At 49.7% G+C, this 15,450-nt stretch overlaps 1 protein-coding gene across 1 annotated transcript; it reads left to right on the top strand.

The window, feature by feature from the left end:
• Positions 1 to 2,379: 2,379 nt before the first annotated feature.
• On the top strand, positions 2,380 to 14,777 carry SCARB1 (scavenger receptor class B, member 1; the record flags this gene model as incomplete). The annotated part of the gene is made up of 11 exons (XM_009578642.1): positions 2,380 to 2,537; positions 4,258 to 4,399; positions 4,846 to 5,049; positions 5,355 to 5,450; positions 6,058 to 6,170; positions 8,084 to 8,250; positions 8,870 to 8,988; positions 10,630 to 10,703; positions 11,620 to 11,671; positions 12,144 to 12,290; positions 14,652 to 14,777. Coding segments are annotated over 11 exons (1,398 nt in total), but the record flags the coding sequence as incomplete, so codon positions are not given.
• Between the last annotated feature and the right edge of the window lie 673 nt (positions 14,778 to 15,450).

Genomic DNA, 15,450 nt, shown 5'->3' with positions numbered 1-15,450 from the left:
GGCCATGAAGGGCTAGTGGCAGGGATTGGGCAGTTGAAGGCTGGCTTGCCAGTCCTGGCTTCCCAAGATCTGCGTGGAAGGTCAAGATGGTGAAGCACTTAGCTGCAAAAAAGGTTGTAGCTTTGGGGATATCTTTGAGTAAAATGTGTGGGGGAATGCACCGTAGAAACAGGGAACCTGGAGCCCATCTCCTGCCCCATTTGCAGAAACTGAATCTGCATCGGCTGCTGTCCTGGCAGCCGGGCTGCCTGCGACATTGGCTCTGTAAAACCTGGGGACGTTGCTTTTCTGGAAGCACCTGGAGTGCCACAGACCTGCCTAAGATACGAGCTTTAACACAGTGAGACTGCATCGACTCATCCATCTGCCACTTACCATTTCTTCTCCACTCTTGTGCTCTCCCTCGTGAAAGCTGGCAGAAGACTGCCAGCACTGTCTTTGCTGTTTTAGCAGGGTGATGAGGATGGTGGTGAGAGGATGTGGAGGATGAGGTCTGACACAGTGGTTGCGCTTGCACGCAGCATGACTGCTCCTCTCAATCTGAAGAGGAAACCTCAACTCTCGGTTTTACTGAGCAGGGTGCCTGAAGCCTCCCTCCCGGAGAAGCAGGATTTGGGCACTGTTGATGGAGCTGCTGCTCCTCTGGTCCTGTCTGGAGGAGATGAGCAGTAGGCAGTTCTTTTCAGTTCCTCAGCAACAGAAATCAGCATGGTCAGGAGGGGTCAAACCTCTCAGTGACACTTTGTAACCCATCTAAGTGAAAAATATTCTATTTTTATTTCAGACGTATGACCCTGTTTGTTTTGACCTACAAGTAGCTTAATTCCAAGGCTACCCTTAGTAGATCTTGCTTAGCAGCAGCTGTGGAGTACCTTGAGCTGCTGTGCCCAGATGGGAGAGGACCTAGAAAGGTAGCAGGGATCTGGGATGCATCTCCATCTGACTGTGTACGTATTATATAAATAAATGCATATGCAATAGGGGCTCCAGGGAGTGCAAGACAGAATAAGCAAGTGAAGGAAAGCAGATGTTGCTGTTCAGACTCTATTGGACACTCAGGAGTAGGGATTATAAAGCAGGCTAAATAAAATCTTGTCTTCTAACTGCTTCTTTGCCATGAAACCCTTGAGGCTGGCAGGATGGAGGCTCTCGGCCAGCAGCAGGTGGGTGTTGACGTGGAGGTGGGAAGGGTTTGCTGGGTGAGTTACAGTGCACTGTGGAGATGTCTGCTCGGGGGTAGGGCTTGGAGGATCTGGGCTTGAGCGAGGGGCTTGCAAAGCCCTGCTGCTTGCAGGTGGCACAGCCTTGCCATGAAATGGCTGAAGAAAGATGGGGCATTACGGGGAAGCCTCCGGCAGCTTTCTTTCTCGACCCCCTGTGGCAGCAAATACGTGCACAGTCAGATCGAGCTGTTCCAGGGCTGGAGAGCCGTTGTGGGGCTGCCGAGCTGCAGCGGGTTAATGCCCACATGCCTTCGCACCAATTAGTGGATCAAACCTGCTTCCATAAGCTGGGTTACTTAACCACGGCAAGGGCTTGTGCTTGTGGAGGAAGCAAAGATTATGGTGGAACACACCCAAAACAAATGCTCAAGAGGGAACAGGCTCTTGTCCGTAAGGCAGCCCCGGGAGGCAGTGGAGACAGATGTGCCCAGATGCCAGCTCCTGGGCTGGGGAGCTGGCGAGGGCTTAAGTCATGTTTGGGCTCCTGCAGGCATTTCCCCCCAACCAGGACAGTGATGTGGAAATCACGATGTGCATTGCTTTTGACCTGCCTTACGGCCAACTATGAGTCAGGATGGCAGCTGAGAGGAGGCCAAAGTGTCCTGCACGGCGCTTCGGGACATAGCTGGGTTGGCCATCCCAGTTCTCTATCCGTTTTTTCGGAATTCAGCGGACCCTCCCTGCCAATACCCAAGCAGTTGTGTGGATGGGTGTGCCACCTCTCCCAGCCCTTGTTTCTGGCTGCGTGGAGCTGCCAAACCTGGCAGACAAGCAGAGGCCTTTGGGACAGGGTTGCTTGTGCCAGGGAAGTCAAACATGCAGAGCTGTGAATAATTCAGTGCTGGCTTGTCTGGCGCAGAGCGAGCCTCCAGCATGTCAAAACAACTCTGAAATCCTGTGGGTAGGATCTGGAAAGTTGAGCCTGAATAAATAAGCCTACAGACATCCTGTGGCATGAACTTGATGCTTCTGCGTACATAAGAGTTCCCAGTTTAGATCTGACTCCGTTTCAGTCTGCATAACATGCCTGGATCCTCTGGCTAGAAGTGCTGCCTTCAGCTGGGCCTGACGTGGAATCAAGGGTAGATGTGCTCAACTGCAGCCACCGAACCGAAGAGTTGTGTCTCCTTACTCTTTCTTTTTCTTTTCCTTGCAGAACGTCAGGATCGACCCCAGCAGCATCTCCTTCAGCATGTGGAAAGACATTCCCGTTCCTTTCTACATGTCGGTGCACTTCTTCGAAGTGCTGAATCCCAAGGAGGTCCTCCAGGGAGCGAAGCCGGTGCTGAACCAGCGTGGACCCTACGTTTACAGGTCAGGTACCGCTTGTGGTCCAGCTCGGCGCAAGCCCAGCCACCGTGCTGCCTGCCAGGCTTCTGGCTGACTCCTCTGGTAGGAGGGCATGGCATTAGCATACTTGGCGTGAGTCCAGTGGCACAGGATTTTAAAGCGACCCAAATGTGCTCTAATTGCTCTGCTCTTGCTAAAGCCACAAGTAGGACCTCTGGCTGCCCGTGTGGTAAGGCTGGTCTGTGCTTCACTGAGTTGTGGAGCTCAGTCCTGTGCTGAGACCTGTTGGGCAGCCAGACTTGGGCTGATACGGTCCAAACATAGGCATGAGGGGTGTTGGTGTGATGGTGGGCAATCCTCCTCTTCAGAGTGGACTTGTTTTCATCCTCGCTGTGCATTTAAGAGTCCAGCTCCAGAGCTGGAGTCACCTCAACATCAAACATCATGGGTTGGCCTAAGACCTCTTCTCTAACATGAGATCCAGAATCTGCCTAACATGAATGCTCTGGTCATGAGAACCAGTATGGAGCACTAAAACTTGCTCAGGCCCACCTACAGCAGGGCTGGGTCTATTTGTCATGGCTGAGGATGGCGGTTGAAGTCCCGGATGCTTCTCTGGACCTGAAATGTGAAGTGATGGTTTATGTTGAGTTGAGCGTGTGAATTTACCCATAAATAGCAGTATTCAACACATGTAGGTAAAGTTAGGTCAGCAGCCTAAGCAAGCTCATGTGGGAAGATTACTGATTTAATCCAAAGCTGTTTGAGTAGCGCTGGGGGAAACCTGGCGGTATGTATATACCCTTGTTTCCCCTGGGCTTGCTAGGTCACACCATAAGACCATGTGGATTCTGTAAGTTGTGATCGCATCAGTCACTTGGCTTGGGGAAAAGGCTTTACTTACCATAAATAAGAATAAACAAAGGGGCAAAGTTTATTAGTGTCCTTGTGTTGTCGCTGAGCAAGATTAGTGCCCTTCCCTAATGTGGGCCATAAAACAGAGGCTCCACAATAAAGGACTTTGTTTTTGCTGGTGGGTTGAGTTTCAGCTGCCTCGGGAGCTCGTGATGTTGGGGACAACCTCATGCTACTGTGGAGCACTGCAGCCCCCATGAGACTGGGTTGCTGCCGTGGCATGGAGCAGAGTGGTGCTGGGCAGCGTGCAGGAGATGGCATGCCCGAAGCCCTGAGGAGCAGGAGAGCCGTGATGCTGCGTGGAGGGTTGAGCTGCCCTGAGCCTGGGAGCCATCAGGGAAGCTCTGGGGCAAATTAGTGTGGGCTCATTGGTGGGGTTTGTGCCATCTTGTTTGGTCCTCTCCTTTCTGCAGGTTATTTTGGCATGTGGGTTGGTGTAGGTCTGCTTATCTGGGCATCTCTCTGATAGGGCTGGGCTTTTCAACGGCTGTAGACGAAGTGACAGAGGGGATTTATGCTTTTCTCTCAGACTTCTCATCAGCTGGGAAGAAACACTTGGTGTCTGCGGGTTGCTGCAGAATCCCATCTGTCAGGGATGCCTCACTCCCAGGCCGCCATCTCCTCCTAACGCTGGGCGGGGTGTGAGGTTGACGCCTGTTCCCCGGCATGCTCCCTCCCCTGCTGTCCCATGGCTTCTTGCTGGGGTTTGGTCTCCTTCCTCTGGTCTTCAGAAGCAAGCCCAGGCCTGTGGACCCCATCCTTGCTCCACAGGCGTTGCAGGGGCACTGCATGGGGGAAGGTTCCCATGATCTTTCCCATCTCTTTGCAGAGAATTCAGGTATAAAACAAATATCACGTTCCATGACAATGACACCGTCTCCTTCCTGGAGTACCGGAAACTCTTCTTCCAGCCAGACTTGTCCAACGGCAGCGAAGAAGAGTACATCGTTGTGCCAAACATTTTGATGATGGTAAGAACTTGCTCCCTGGATGGGTACCAACTTCTGAGCTTGTGGGGAGGGCGATGATGCCCACTACTGACTCAAAGCTTACTTTCTTGTAGGGCTTAAGGCTAATCAAGCCATGAGGTGGTTAAGCTTATAAAACGGAGTTTTCTGCTTTCTGGGTGTTGGTTGTTGTGTTGGTCCATTACCCTTCCAAAAGCAGAGCGGCTGGCAAAGTGGCTGCACTCAAGTCTGCAACCTTGTCTGAGTGTCCTCTGGGAAAATGAAGACGGTGAGCCCTCAACTGCTTTCTTCCCAAACTGGGGATAAATGGTGAACCTCAGTTTGTCCAAAGGATTTCTCTAGGGCTGTAGATCGGTGCAGCAGAAGGACCTTGCTGAGCACTGAAGATGCATTGCTTCCTCTTTGGTAAAGATGAGGCTCTCGTCTCAGAGGTTTGTTTTCTTTCCCAGGGAGCGGCTGTAATGATGGAAAACCTGCCAAACTTTGTGAAGCTTTTACTGAGTGGAGCCCTGGCTGGCCTGAAACAGGAGGCGTTCATGAACCGGACGGTGGGGGAGATCATGTGGGGGTATGAAGACCCTCTTATAGACACAATAAATATGTTTGTTCCTGGCCTGATCCCTTTCAAGGGGAAATTTGGCTTATTTATAGAGGTAAGTAAACTGTTGCTTGGGAACACTAAAATCACATTGGTCTTGGGATTGAGTGTCTGGGCTATCCCCCTCACAAACTGTTTGGAGCAGCCATGTGTAGCTGGTGGTGGTTGTGTAAGGTTGCCTTAATTCTCTCCTCAAGCAGAAATGCATGTGTTGAAAGCTATCGCTGGCAACTGAAATAAGTAAAAGTTCAGTAGCTTCCAGTGTGAAGCACCCCAGAGCTGCCGAAGCATGCAAAGTCATTAACATATTGCAATCTTGCTGCGTATAATGGATTAAAAGTTAGTTTCTTCTCTCTGCAGCTTAACAACTCCAATTCGGGACTGTTCACAGTGAACACGGGCATGAAGAACATCAGTAGAGTTCACATGGTGGATTCATGGAATGGACTAAAGAAGGTAAGTGTCGGGCAACAAACCTTTAATACGGGGGGCAATGCCTGATCTAAAGCAAGATAAACTGAAAGCTCTCAGTGCTGTCGTATCTCTGGGTCGTAGGTTTGAAGGCAAGTTTCTATGGGACTTCAACTGCTGCAACTTCTGTTCTATCAAATTGCCAGAAGGCAGCCATATGACAAGAGGCTTGTCATAAACCTTTAAGTTCAGCTGATCATCAGTGTCACTTGGACTCCCTTGAAATGCTGATGGAGCCGGTTGCTTCTAATGATTGAAGTCCCAGGCTCCCGTGGCCTGTGTTTAAGATGTTATTTAAATGTCCTTGTTAAAGGGGTGCTTATTCTTCCCTTGTGGAATTCCACTCCTAACTAAAATCAACTGAATCTATGGATTGACCACTGCGGGAGCACTTGGGATAGGGGGATCTTGTCCTGTTTTTCCATTAATTGGGCAGACGTTTGGATGGGAAAGATCTTGGAAGCTCTTCAGTGGGGCTATCTCAAGCTCCTATGGAAGCAGTGTAGAGTGGTGTATGTCCCATGCAGGGGTGGAAGCCAACTCTCCAGTAAGCTCATCCTTCTGGGCTCTTCTCTCTACATCTGTCCCGCAGGTGAACTACTGGCGGAGTAGCGAGTGCAACATGATCAATGGAACCACAGGGGAGATGTGGCCACCGTTCATGTCCCCAACATCATTGGAGTTCTACAGCCCTGATGCCTGCAGGTGAGGCCACAGCTGCCAGTTTGTCCCTGTGCAGGTAGCAGGAGATGCAGTGCTCCTCCTGTGCCCACAGAGTACCTGTGCAGTGACGCAGAGGGCTCGGGACTAGTTTCTGTAGTTAAAGTTCAGCTGCAGTTCGGTGTTGCAGAATCTGAGCTTTGCAAACAGAGTTGTCTAATTAGCAGCGTCTTGTGGTATTCATAAATACCTTCCAGATCACTGGAGAAGTCTAATTTGCCCATGTTGAATCAGTAGAAAATAACCAGGCTAGATAAGATGTGGGAGGCGAGAGGGATAAGTAAGAGTTGTCATAAGGAAATGCTGCTATAACCATTTGCAGAACTATTTCAGCTGACTAAATGCTTGCAGAAGTGATGTTGTGGGGGCTTCTGCCACCGTTTCCAGGCTGCTTCCCTTTTTTTGCTGCCTACTTCATGCACTGCTGTTCGTGTCCGTCCTGTAGAAGACACCCTGACCTTAGCTGATCAGGCAGGGGTTAAAGAACCCTGCAGAGCCTGCCTGTGTGGAAACTCCCTGAGGCTGGAAGGAGGGGAGGCCAGGAGGCAGGTGGTGGCACAAAACCCTGTCCCCAGCTTGGGGAAGATAATGTCAATTCAGGCTTTGTAGATAGTGCTGCAAAACAAGCAAGTGTTCATGCTGAATAGAGAACAATGACCTCTTCAGCAGAACAAGCACCGTCAGCTGAGCCAAGTATTAGTGCAGGAATTCCTCTACACAAAGGACATCAGCAAATACCAGAATGACCCATAGCCAAGGACTTGCAGGGAAGTTTACCAGTAATCAAAGTTTAAATACACATACCTGTTTCTGTAAAACTACAGAAATTTTCTAGGGAACAGAGCGTGTTTCCAGGCCATAAATAAAGCGAAGTGGAGGAAACCAAGCTTGGTTTTTTGTTAGCGCAGGAGGTTCCCGCAGGATAGTGCTGTGGAGGAAGTGGCTCTGCCTCTTCACCAGGCAGTACTGTCTCTTCTTCCTAAATCTTTCTCGGCCTCTCTGCTAGCCCAGATGGCTAGGAAGGAGTCAGTTGATAGACTAAGAGCGTATCTGCCTTGCTGCAGGGCATGCAGGCCTCATCTCCTGCTGTTTGCATGTTAAGTGCAGCTGATGCTGAGATGCAACTACCTGGATGTCCCTGCAAGGTAGGCAAGGCTTTATCCTGCTGATGTGGTGCAGCAGCCTCTGCCTCCTTGCTGGAAGGTGAGCACAGCCAAGGGGCATGCACGTCAGTGCTGAACGTGCCCAGAATCCCCCATCCTTGGTCCTGGTGTCAGAAGGCAGCTGTAGGAATAAGCATCCCCAGGCTGTCTGCATCCCTGCAAACCTCACTTGAGTGTGAAGGGATCAAACTTCCCTCCTGGAAACTTGCATCTATCCTGGCCAGCTGGTAGCAATAATGTAGCATAACATCACTAACCTGTTGTATCAAGAAAAAAAATCTTGCTGCACAATGTAGTAAAATTTTCCACCCCTCTGATAGCCTATATGCTGGAGTTGTGCTGCAAAAGAGACTTAGCTGGTGTCCATCCCCTGTGACAGAGCACTTCTACCTCGGAGCCAAGGTTTGCACAAAGAGGGTATTACCTCTTGGAGAGCAGCCCTGGGGATTACTACATGCCTTTAAACAGATCTCATCTGGATGCTGCAAACAGATTTATAAGCCTGTGGTTTCTCTCCATAACTAGTCCAGACCAGCCCTTTATCTGTGCTTAAAACATGGAAAGCAAATGGCTTAAATACTCATTCCCCATCCAAAGCACCGCTCTGAGTATTTATCTTGATCTCAAAGTCTAAGTTACGTTGCAACCGCATCTTATCCAGCGAAGATAAGAGGCTGGTTCTGGGCTGGGAACCTGTTGGCTAATCCTGATCCTTCTCCACTGAAACCCTTCCAGATCCATGACACTGGTGTACGAGCGGTCTGGGAAGTTTGAGGGTGTGCCCACCTACCGCTTTGTGGCACCGAAAACTCTTTTCGCCAATGGCACGGAGTATCCACCCAACGAAGGCTTCTGCCCCTGCATGCAGTCTGGCATCCAGAACGTCAGCACCTGTAGGCTAAGTAAGTCCTTTCCTCCCCGGGCTCTCCCTGCCGTACCGATATTAAACTGTAGGGATGTGATACGAGCTTGCCTGTATGGAAAATTGGCTCGGCTATCTGCCAGAGTGCTAAAAGGTACTGCCGGGGTCTGCGTGCGCGGCGTTCTCGCTTGCACTCCCGCAGGCATCTCAGCAGTGCCCGAAGTCCCCTCGGTCCACGGCCTGCTTGGGAATGCCCAAGGATGTGATGGGAGCGTTACGTCCCCGGGCTGGGGAGGGGGCAGGCAGGAGAGGAAGCGTAGGAAGAGACAGGCCATGTAACTGCCAAATTAAATGTTAACTTTGGATGTGAGTGCAGGTCACACAGGAGTGAGAGTTCAGACTTAGTGTCCTAACCCAGATACAGCGAGTTACCATGGCATTGCGTGGTGCATGGAGGGGGAGGGTGGCTTAAATGCTGGGTCTTAACCCTCCCAGAGCAATGGAATAAGCTGCAGGGAGGGAAGGGAAGGAGCTTTCCGGTTGGGAGGAGAAAAGTGTAAAAGCCTGTTCAGAACAAGTGCTGCAATGGCTTTAAAAAACCTCAACAAAAAGTCTCAGATGGGTTTGGATGAGCTTAAGGTGTCTTTGTTCTCATCCAGATGCACCGATATTCATTTCCCATCCTCACTTCTACAATGCCGACCCAGCCCTGGTGAACGCCGTCGAAGGCCTCCACCCCAGCAAGGACCAGCACGCGCTCTTCCTCGACGTGCACCCGGTGGGTGAGCCTGGGGGGGTCCTCTCCTAGTGCTGGGGGTCCAGCCCGGGCTGGGTGGCTGGGTGGGGAAGCCTGCCACCAGCTGCATGGTGGCCTCGCTCTGCTCTTGTGGCACTGATTGGAGTAGGTTCCGTAGCGCAAAGACTGGCGAGGACATGTGCAGATAAAAATGTCGAAGCAATAAACTAATTGAATAATTAGTCTGGCTTCTAGAGAATAGCAGAACTAATTATGAGCATAATTGTCTCGATAAGCACAGTCAAGTTCTTTCCACTGACTCAGATCAGCAGGAGGTGAATCCAGCAGCAGCCCAGTTATGCCCCAAATCTGCAAACAGGCACTGCCATGACTGGCAAAGTCTGAAGACCATGGTGTAGCTGAAGCTATCGCCATAATTTTTGGTCTGGCTTCTTCTGCTCTCTCAGCTTGCTTATCTGGCTGCTTCTGCACTGGACTGTTGCAGTGTTATGCTTTGTGCATATCTATAGCATAAGGGTGAAGTCACTACTCCAGTGGTGGTGAGCTGGGCTGTCCTGAGCCATTATTGTCCCAGCTGCTGATGGGGAGGGAACTTTGGGATCTTCCACCCAAGGCCTGTGTTGCATGTTTGGGTCAGATCTTCCAAACGTTCAGTGATGTTTCCTCAAGCAAGAAAGCAATCCCTCCTCTTGAGGTAAGGTAAGCTGTGCTTCTTATCTAGGCATTGGGTTCTCTCTGCTTTTTTTATTACAGTTATGAAAATTTAATTAAGTTTATTACAGTATCAAACATCTACTGATAACAGCACAATAAACTATATTCTTATCTAGCTGCAGCTGGCTGAGTACAAACAGGGGCAATCCAACAAAAACTCTCTGCCCTTAGAAATGTGTTGCAAAACTGCAGTGTCATGCGAAACCAATGCCTTAATGGGTGTCAACAAGACCAACTTTGAAGTATGGTGTCTTGGGGAGTTGCTGGACAGTGGCTGTTGGTTCCTAGTTATGAGAAATGTTTTGTCCTTTGCTGTGTGCATGAATCTTTTACACTGATGTGTTTCCGTCCTGCTGCTGGTAAGATGAGCAACAGAAGAGGCTGATCAGACTTCAGAAAACACTGAAGTTGCTATTAAAACATCCTGCCTAGGGAGTGACTTACAGGTTGGATATGCTACTCGGTAACTTGAACTTGTTTAGGTTCAGTCCCACAAGCCCTGGGTCACGCAACACCTCCCTGGTTCATGCTGTCTGCCTGCTGAATGCGTGCTGCCTTCTTCTGCAGAGCCATGTCTGTTCAGGTTAGCTTTGTGCCTTCAGACCACCCCAAGGGAGGTGCTTCCTTCTGGATGCTGCTGTGTGCAACACTCGCTGGCTGGTGAGTGTTCAAGTGAAGGGGACAGACTGCAAACTGCCATGGGGACAGTGCTGTCCCTCCGTGAGCAGTCATCCCCAGAGCCTGGGGACCAGTGCCTGGTTGATTGATGCTTGTGCTTTGGTGGTCTTGTGTGTGGTGACTGCAGTGGATCTCTGGATGATCCAGTTCGTCTCTCTGGAAGGTGGCACCCAGAGCAGCTACGATGGAAAGCAAAGGGCTGCTTTTCTGCAAATCTTTCCAGACAAACATTGGCTGTACTGATGAACTGGTTCATCTCTTCCTATGCAGATGACGGGCATCCCCATGAATTGCTCCATCAAGCTCCAACTGAACCTGTACATAAAGCAGGTGTCTGGTATAATGTAAGTAGTCACCTTTTAGAAATGGCCATCTCCCTTTCTCAAGCAGGGAGTGTTGCTGACGCTGGGGTCACTGCAGAGTTTATTCTCCCCAAAGATGAAGTAGCTTTAACATTACCAGTTGTCTGGGTTGCAGAAGCCAGCTGGCTCACGTGGTGAAATGTCAGCTATTCAGTGACCCAAACTGCAACCCTTTAGCAGGGCAGTGTGTGGCTGCCTGTTTGCTTGGCTCCTGCAGTATTCCTGCCCCTGACCGAACAGCTGATAAATGGGCTGCATCTCCTGGTTGGGCACAGGATTGGTTCCCCTGCACCGTGCTGCTGCTCAGAAGGTGTTACAGCCAACACGGAGGGGCGAAACACACTGCCTACAGGGTTGACAGTTGAAGCCTGTGTCCAAAAAGACACTTTCAGCTCCGTGAAAGCAAACGGAAGGGCTCTGTAACAGTTGTCTGGTGCCAGATGTTAAATACCCGCAAGGGTGGGAGCATGCACTTGCTGCTTTGACAGGCTCTAGTGCATACACCAGCAGACAGCCCCGGTGCTGTGAACTTGGCTGCACCGCCCTCTGGTACCATGCAGGTGACGGAGATGTCTTGGACCTGCATGAAGTTTAGCATTCCAGTTCACCGAGTTCATGTCCCTGGAGCCCAGATTTGGGATGGCACTTACTGCTGTCGTCGGGCAGTTAAGCACGAATGGAAGCGTAAGCTCTGCTCTTGCACAAAAGGCCCAAGCTGGGACGCGGTCCCTCCACTGGGGACCAGCCCACTTTTTTTTACCTCCTTACTGGTTTCCTCGCCACTATCAGTCTGTCAGACCTGACCCTTTAGGAAGAATTTTGACACTGGTTGTAGTCTGATCAATCAGAAATCTAAGTGTGTATTTATTTATTTTTTTTTTCCTCCCCCCACCCCAAGTCAAACAGGGAAGATTAAGCCAGTGGTCCTGCCGCTGCTGTGGTTTGCAGAGGTGAGCTGCCTTCCTCGACCTGATTCTGCAGAGCCTCTCCTTGCAGGCAGGGGGGAAACTGCTTCCCCATCATCCAGGGCTGGGGAAGCTCCACTTTGAATAAAGCTTTAAGCCAGCCAGACTAATTAAGCACCAACAGAAGGCTTTGCGTTACTTGGCTATGTTGTTAATCCCTTTTTGCTGAACAAACCCTGCACTATACTGGGTAAACCCCTGGCTCTGTCCTAGATGTGGGGTTAAATAGGGCCCAGAACAGAGCTGCCAGCATCCCCGCGCTAACGTGGGCCAGGGAGTGCAGCTATGTGCACATCCAGCTGACTCCCGACTATTTAGTAAAAGCTTCTAGCCTGACTGAATCTTGCATAAATTCCCTAATCTGTGGTGGGAGGTGGTGGGAGAGGAGTTGCGCAGCTGGTCTCTCAGCCCTGGATGAGAGGGAAATGCCACTGACAACTTTGCTTTTTCTGAGCAGAGCGGATCCATTGAAGGCTCAGTCCTAAAGCAGTTTTACACCAACCTGGTGCTGATCCCATCCCTGCTGGACTACCTGCAGTATATCTTCCTTGGCCTGAGTGTCCTGCTCATTATCTTAGCAGCTGTACTCATGGCAACGAGTCAGGTAAGAACTTGCAGATGTCTAATGGGAAATGCTGTTAGTCAAATCAGACTTAATCAGATGATGTAGGTTGGGCTGACAATCTAACACTCCTGAGGAAACATTGGCTGATGCCACGAGCCGTGTCCTAATGGTGCCAGGTGCCAGCACGTAGCAGCAGGACTTCCGCGGCCACCTAGAAATTGGGCTGCAAATAGATAAGATAAAAGCATTTCTGGCCATCTCGGTGCATAACAGGGATGGAAATGGGCTCCTGTAGGAGGAGGCATTTCTCGGCTCATCCAGCTAATGAAAGAGCAAGCCTAGCTCATCAACCCAGCCTCATGGAAAGCAGCAGGTCTGTGCGATTGCACAAATCTGTGCATCTCTGCAGGGTCCCAACAGTTTTCTAATCTGAATAGAGCCTTCTCGAGGGGATGTAGCTACTTGAGCGCAGCTTGTTCACAATGAAATGTAGTCGCTGTGTTCTTGCAGAAGGGGCGCAGACACCGTGGCTGCTTCTCAACCCAGACTGGACCCTGTCTTTCCCTGAAACTCACTTGTTTCCCTGCAAACTACCCCAAATAGCTCTGGAAGCTAAACCCTCAGGGCTTTTGTGGATTTGGGCTTACTGAGAAGCCAAGACCTTCGAAGCCTGCAGGGAGCTGGCAGCTGGGTAGAAGTTGGCCCACGATGGGGCGGGCAGTGAAGGTGCCTGGCTGGCACACGGGTCTGAGCTGTAAGGACAGGATATAAAACAGCTAAAACACTTGATGGAGAGCTGTGGCTCTGGCTCCAAAACGTTCATCTGATAACACTAAGCTCTCTAAAAGCTTTAGCTCTTGAAGCAGAGATCTAGCTCCCTACCCTGGCCTATATCAAAGAAAGTTTATTTAGTTTTGCAGTACAGTCAAATGGCTTGAGCTGGCTCTAAAGCTACAGAAGTGAAGAGGCTACTTGTGGGGGTAAAAAGGCGATGCTTAGGCCGAGAGCGGGCTAAGGGGAGAGCACGTGCGAGGGGCTGCTTTTGCTCAACCTCCTGTAACTGCCCTTACTGAAACACTAATGCAAACCCACTTTAAATAGCACCAGCGTTCTCAGAGTATCACGTAATTGGATTTTAACCAAGCCTACAACTGCTTAATTGACTTAACCACATGATCCCCAATCTCCTTGTTCCTCCATGCACTTCCCTGCAGGGTGGGAGCGATGCTAGGGCCGAGGGCTCAGCGTTAAACCCTTGCTGTGCTCCCGAGATGGTCAGGCGTTGTGTGCTGAACCTCTCTGCTTCAGCGAATGCAAGTGGTTGCTGGCAAACAGACTTCACCCTGCTGCATAGCACCAGCATATCTGAAAAATGTCTGTATTTGCTGAGCGGCTATTTCTAAGCCCTTATGCAGCCCTGGGCTGGCACTTCCTCACCCTGCTTTGTGCAAGTCTTAATTCCTGGTATCAAAGAGCCTTAGCAATGCCAGAAAGGGTCAGGAAGAAAAGCTGGATTTTAAATTCACTCAAGTCAACTGAATATCTGGTTGTGAAATAGCCCAAACCCAGGCGTAAGCCAGCTGTATTTGGGTGCTCAGCCAAAAGTGTCATGAAGTGCTAGAACTAAAAATCAACTGCAGGAAGCGCCTGACTACGTGGAAAGTGATTAAAAAGCCTCAATGACCTTATAAATCTCTAAGGAAGCTGTGCAACAACACATGAAAGTCTCTGCCTAATAAATAGATAAGAGCTCATAAACTGGAAGACATCATAAACTCATAAACTTGGCAATTTGCAGCCAAGGTGTGTTCCTCATTTGATTGAAGTGTTGCTGATCTAGTGATGATTGCTTAATCGTGCACAGTCCTCCCTCTTGAAGTCACAGGCAATGTCAGAGGGGACACCGGGCGGGGGCATTGTCTGCACCGTCAGCCTGAAGGTCTCCCTGAACCCAACTCCTCCTTGGAGTATCTTGTCTGCCTCTGGCTTCTGGAGGGAGTGGTGTACTCTAAACCCAGTCCAGATGAGGTACTGAAAAACACTTAAATCTTAGTCTAGTGTATGGTGGAGCCAGTTTGAAATGCATCTTTGCACCTGCAGTTCTAAAAAATGTGTAAATCTGTACAAGTGTAAAACATGCCCAGACGCAGCATCATAGCTCTCTTCTGCTAACGTGGCCTAAGGTCTGTCTGGTGATGCATTTAAAAGGCAAACAGACCATTTTAAAACTGGCTTGACACTGACTAAAATCTTAACTAGGGCTTAGTTTAACCTAGATTTTGAAATCTTCATTAATAACTAGATTCTAGTTAAACAGTGATTTGAAATCTCCTCCTAAAATTGGAACCTTTGTGGAACTCATGTCCAAGTGTACCATAAACTAGCCTGATTGTCTTCTAGGAAAAATGCTCTTTATTTTGGAGTAGCAATAAAAAGAGCTCAGACAGTAATAAGGCCAACCAGGCCACCTCTGCCACAAAGCTGCCTCCAGTTAAGGGGACGGTGTTGCGGGAAGCCAGACTGTAGGTGGGTACCCAGTCAAGGTAACACACTTCTTTCTCATCCTGATTTGATTAAGCTTTGCTTAAAACCAATCAAATGGAAATGTTTACTGTTCACACCTACCAGCCATGCCCTCTTGGCAGGCTTTGATATGATGATATTGTCTCATGGCTTTATTCAGGGCAACTGAGATGTCTTAATACTCTCACTTAACCAGGCTGCAAGCACATGCTCTTATTGTTTCTCCTGGTGTACCTGATCTGCAGCCCTAATAATATATCAGCGGGGATCAGGGTGAAAAGTAGGATTGGTGTGAGGAAACTGCTCCAGTTTTTTACAGTTTTCACAAAAAAAGTGTTTCCTGGATTTATGCATGTCTAGGTTGCTTAAGTGTTCTCTGTCCTCATCCTTTTCCACCAAGGGTACATCTTCCTTGCTCCGGTTCCTTGCTCCAGACTTTCTCCTGGTCTCTGGGGTCTCCTGCCTCGTTCAGCAACAGGCCCACATGTCCCCTAGTCATCCTTTTGTCACTTGTGTACTTATAGAAGCTGTTCTTGTTGTCTCTGACATCTCTGGCCAGATTCAATTCCAGTTGGGCTATGGCTTTCCTAACTTCATCCCTGCATGCTGGGAGGGTTACCTGTTCCTGCTTCCACCTTCTCTGTGCTTCCTTTTTGCATTTGAGTTTGGCCAGGAG

The sequence above is a fragment of the Fulmarus glacialis genome, unplaced genomic scaffold, assembly GCF_000690835.1.
Source record: "Fulmarus glacialis isolate BGI_N327 unplaced genomic scaffold, ASM69083v1 scaffold10950, whole genome shotgun sequence".
Taxonomy (NCBI): domain Eukaryota; kingdom Metazoa; phylum Chordata; class Aves; order Procellariiformes; family Procellariidae; genus Fulmarus; species Fulmarus glacialis.
Note: the sequence above shows the minus strand (reverse complement) of the source record. Positions and strands in the feature narration are given on the sequence as shown.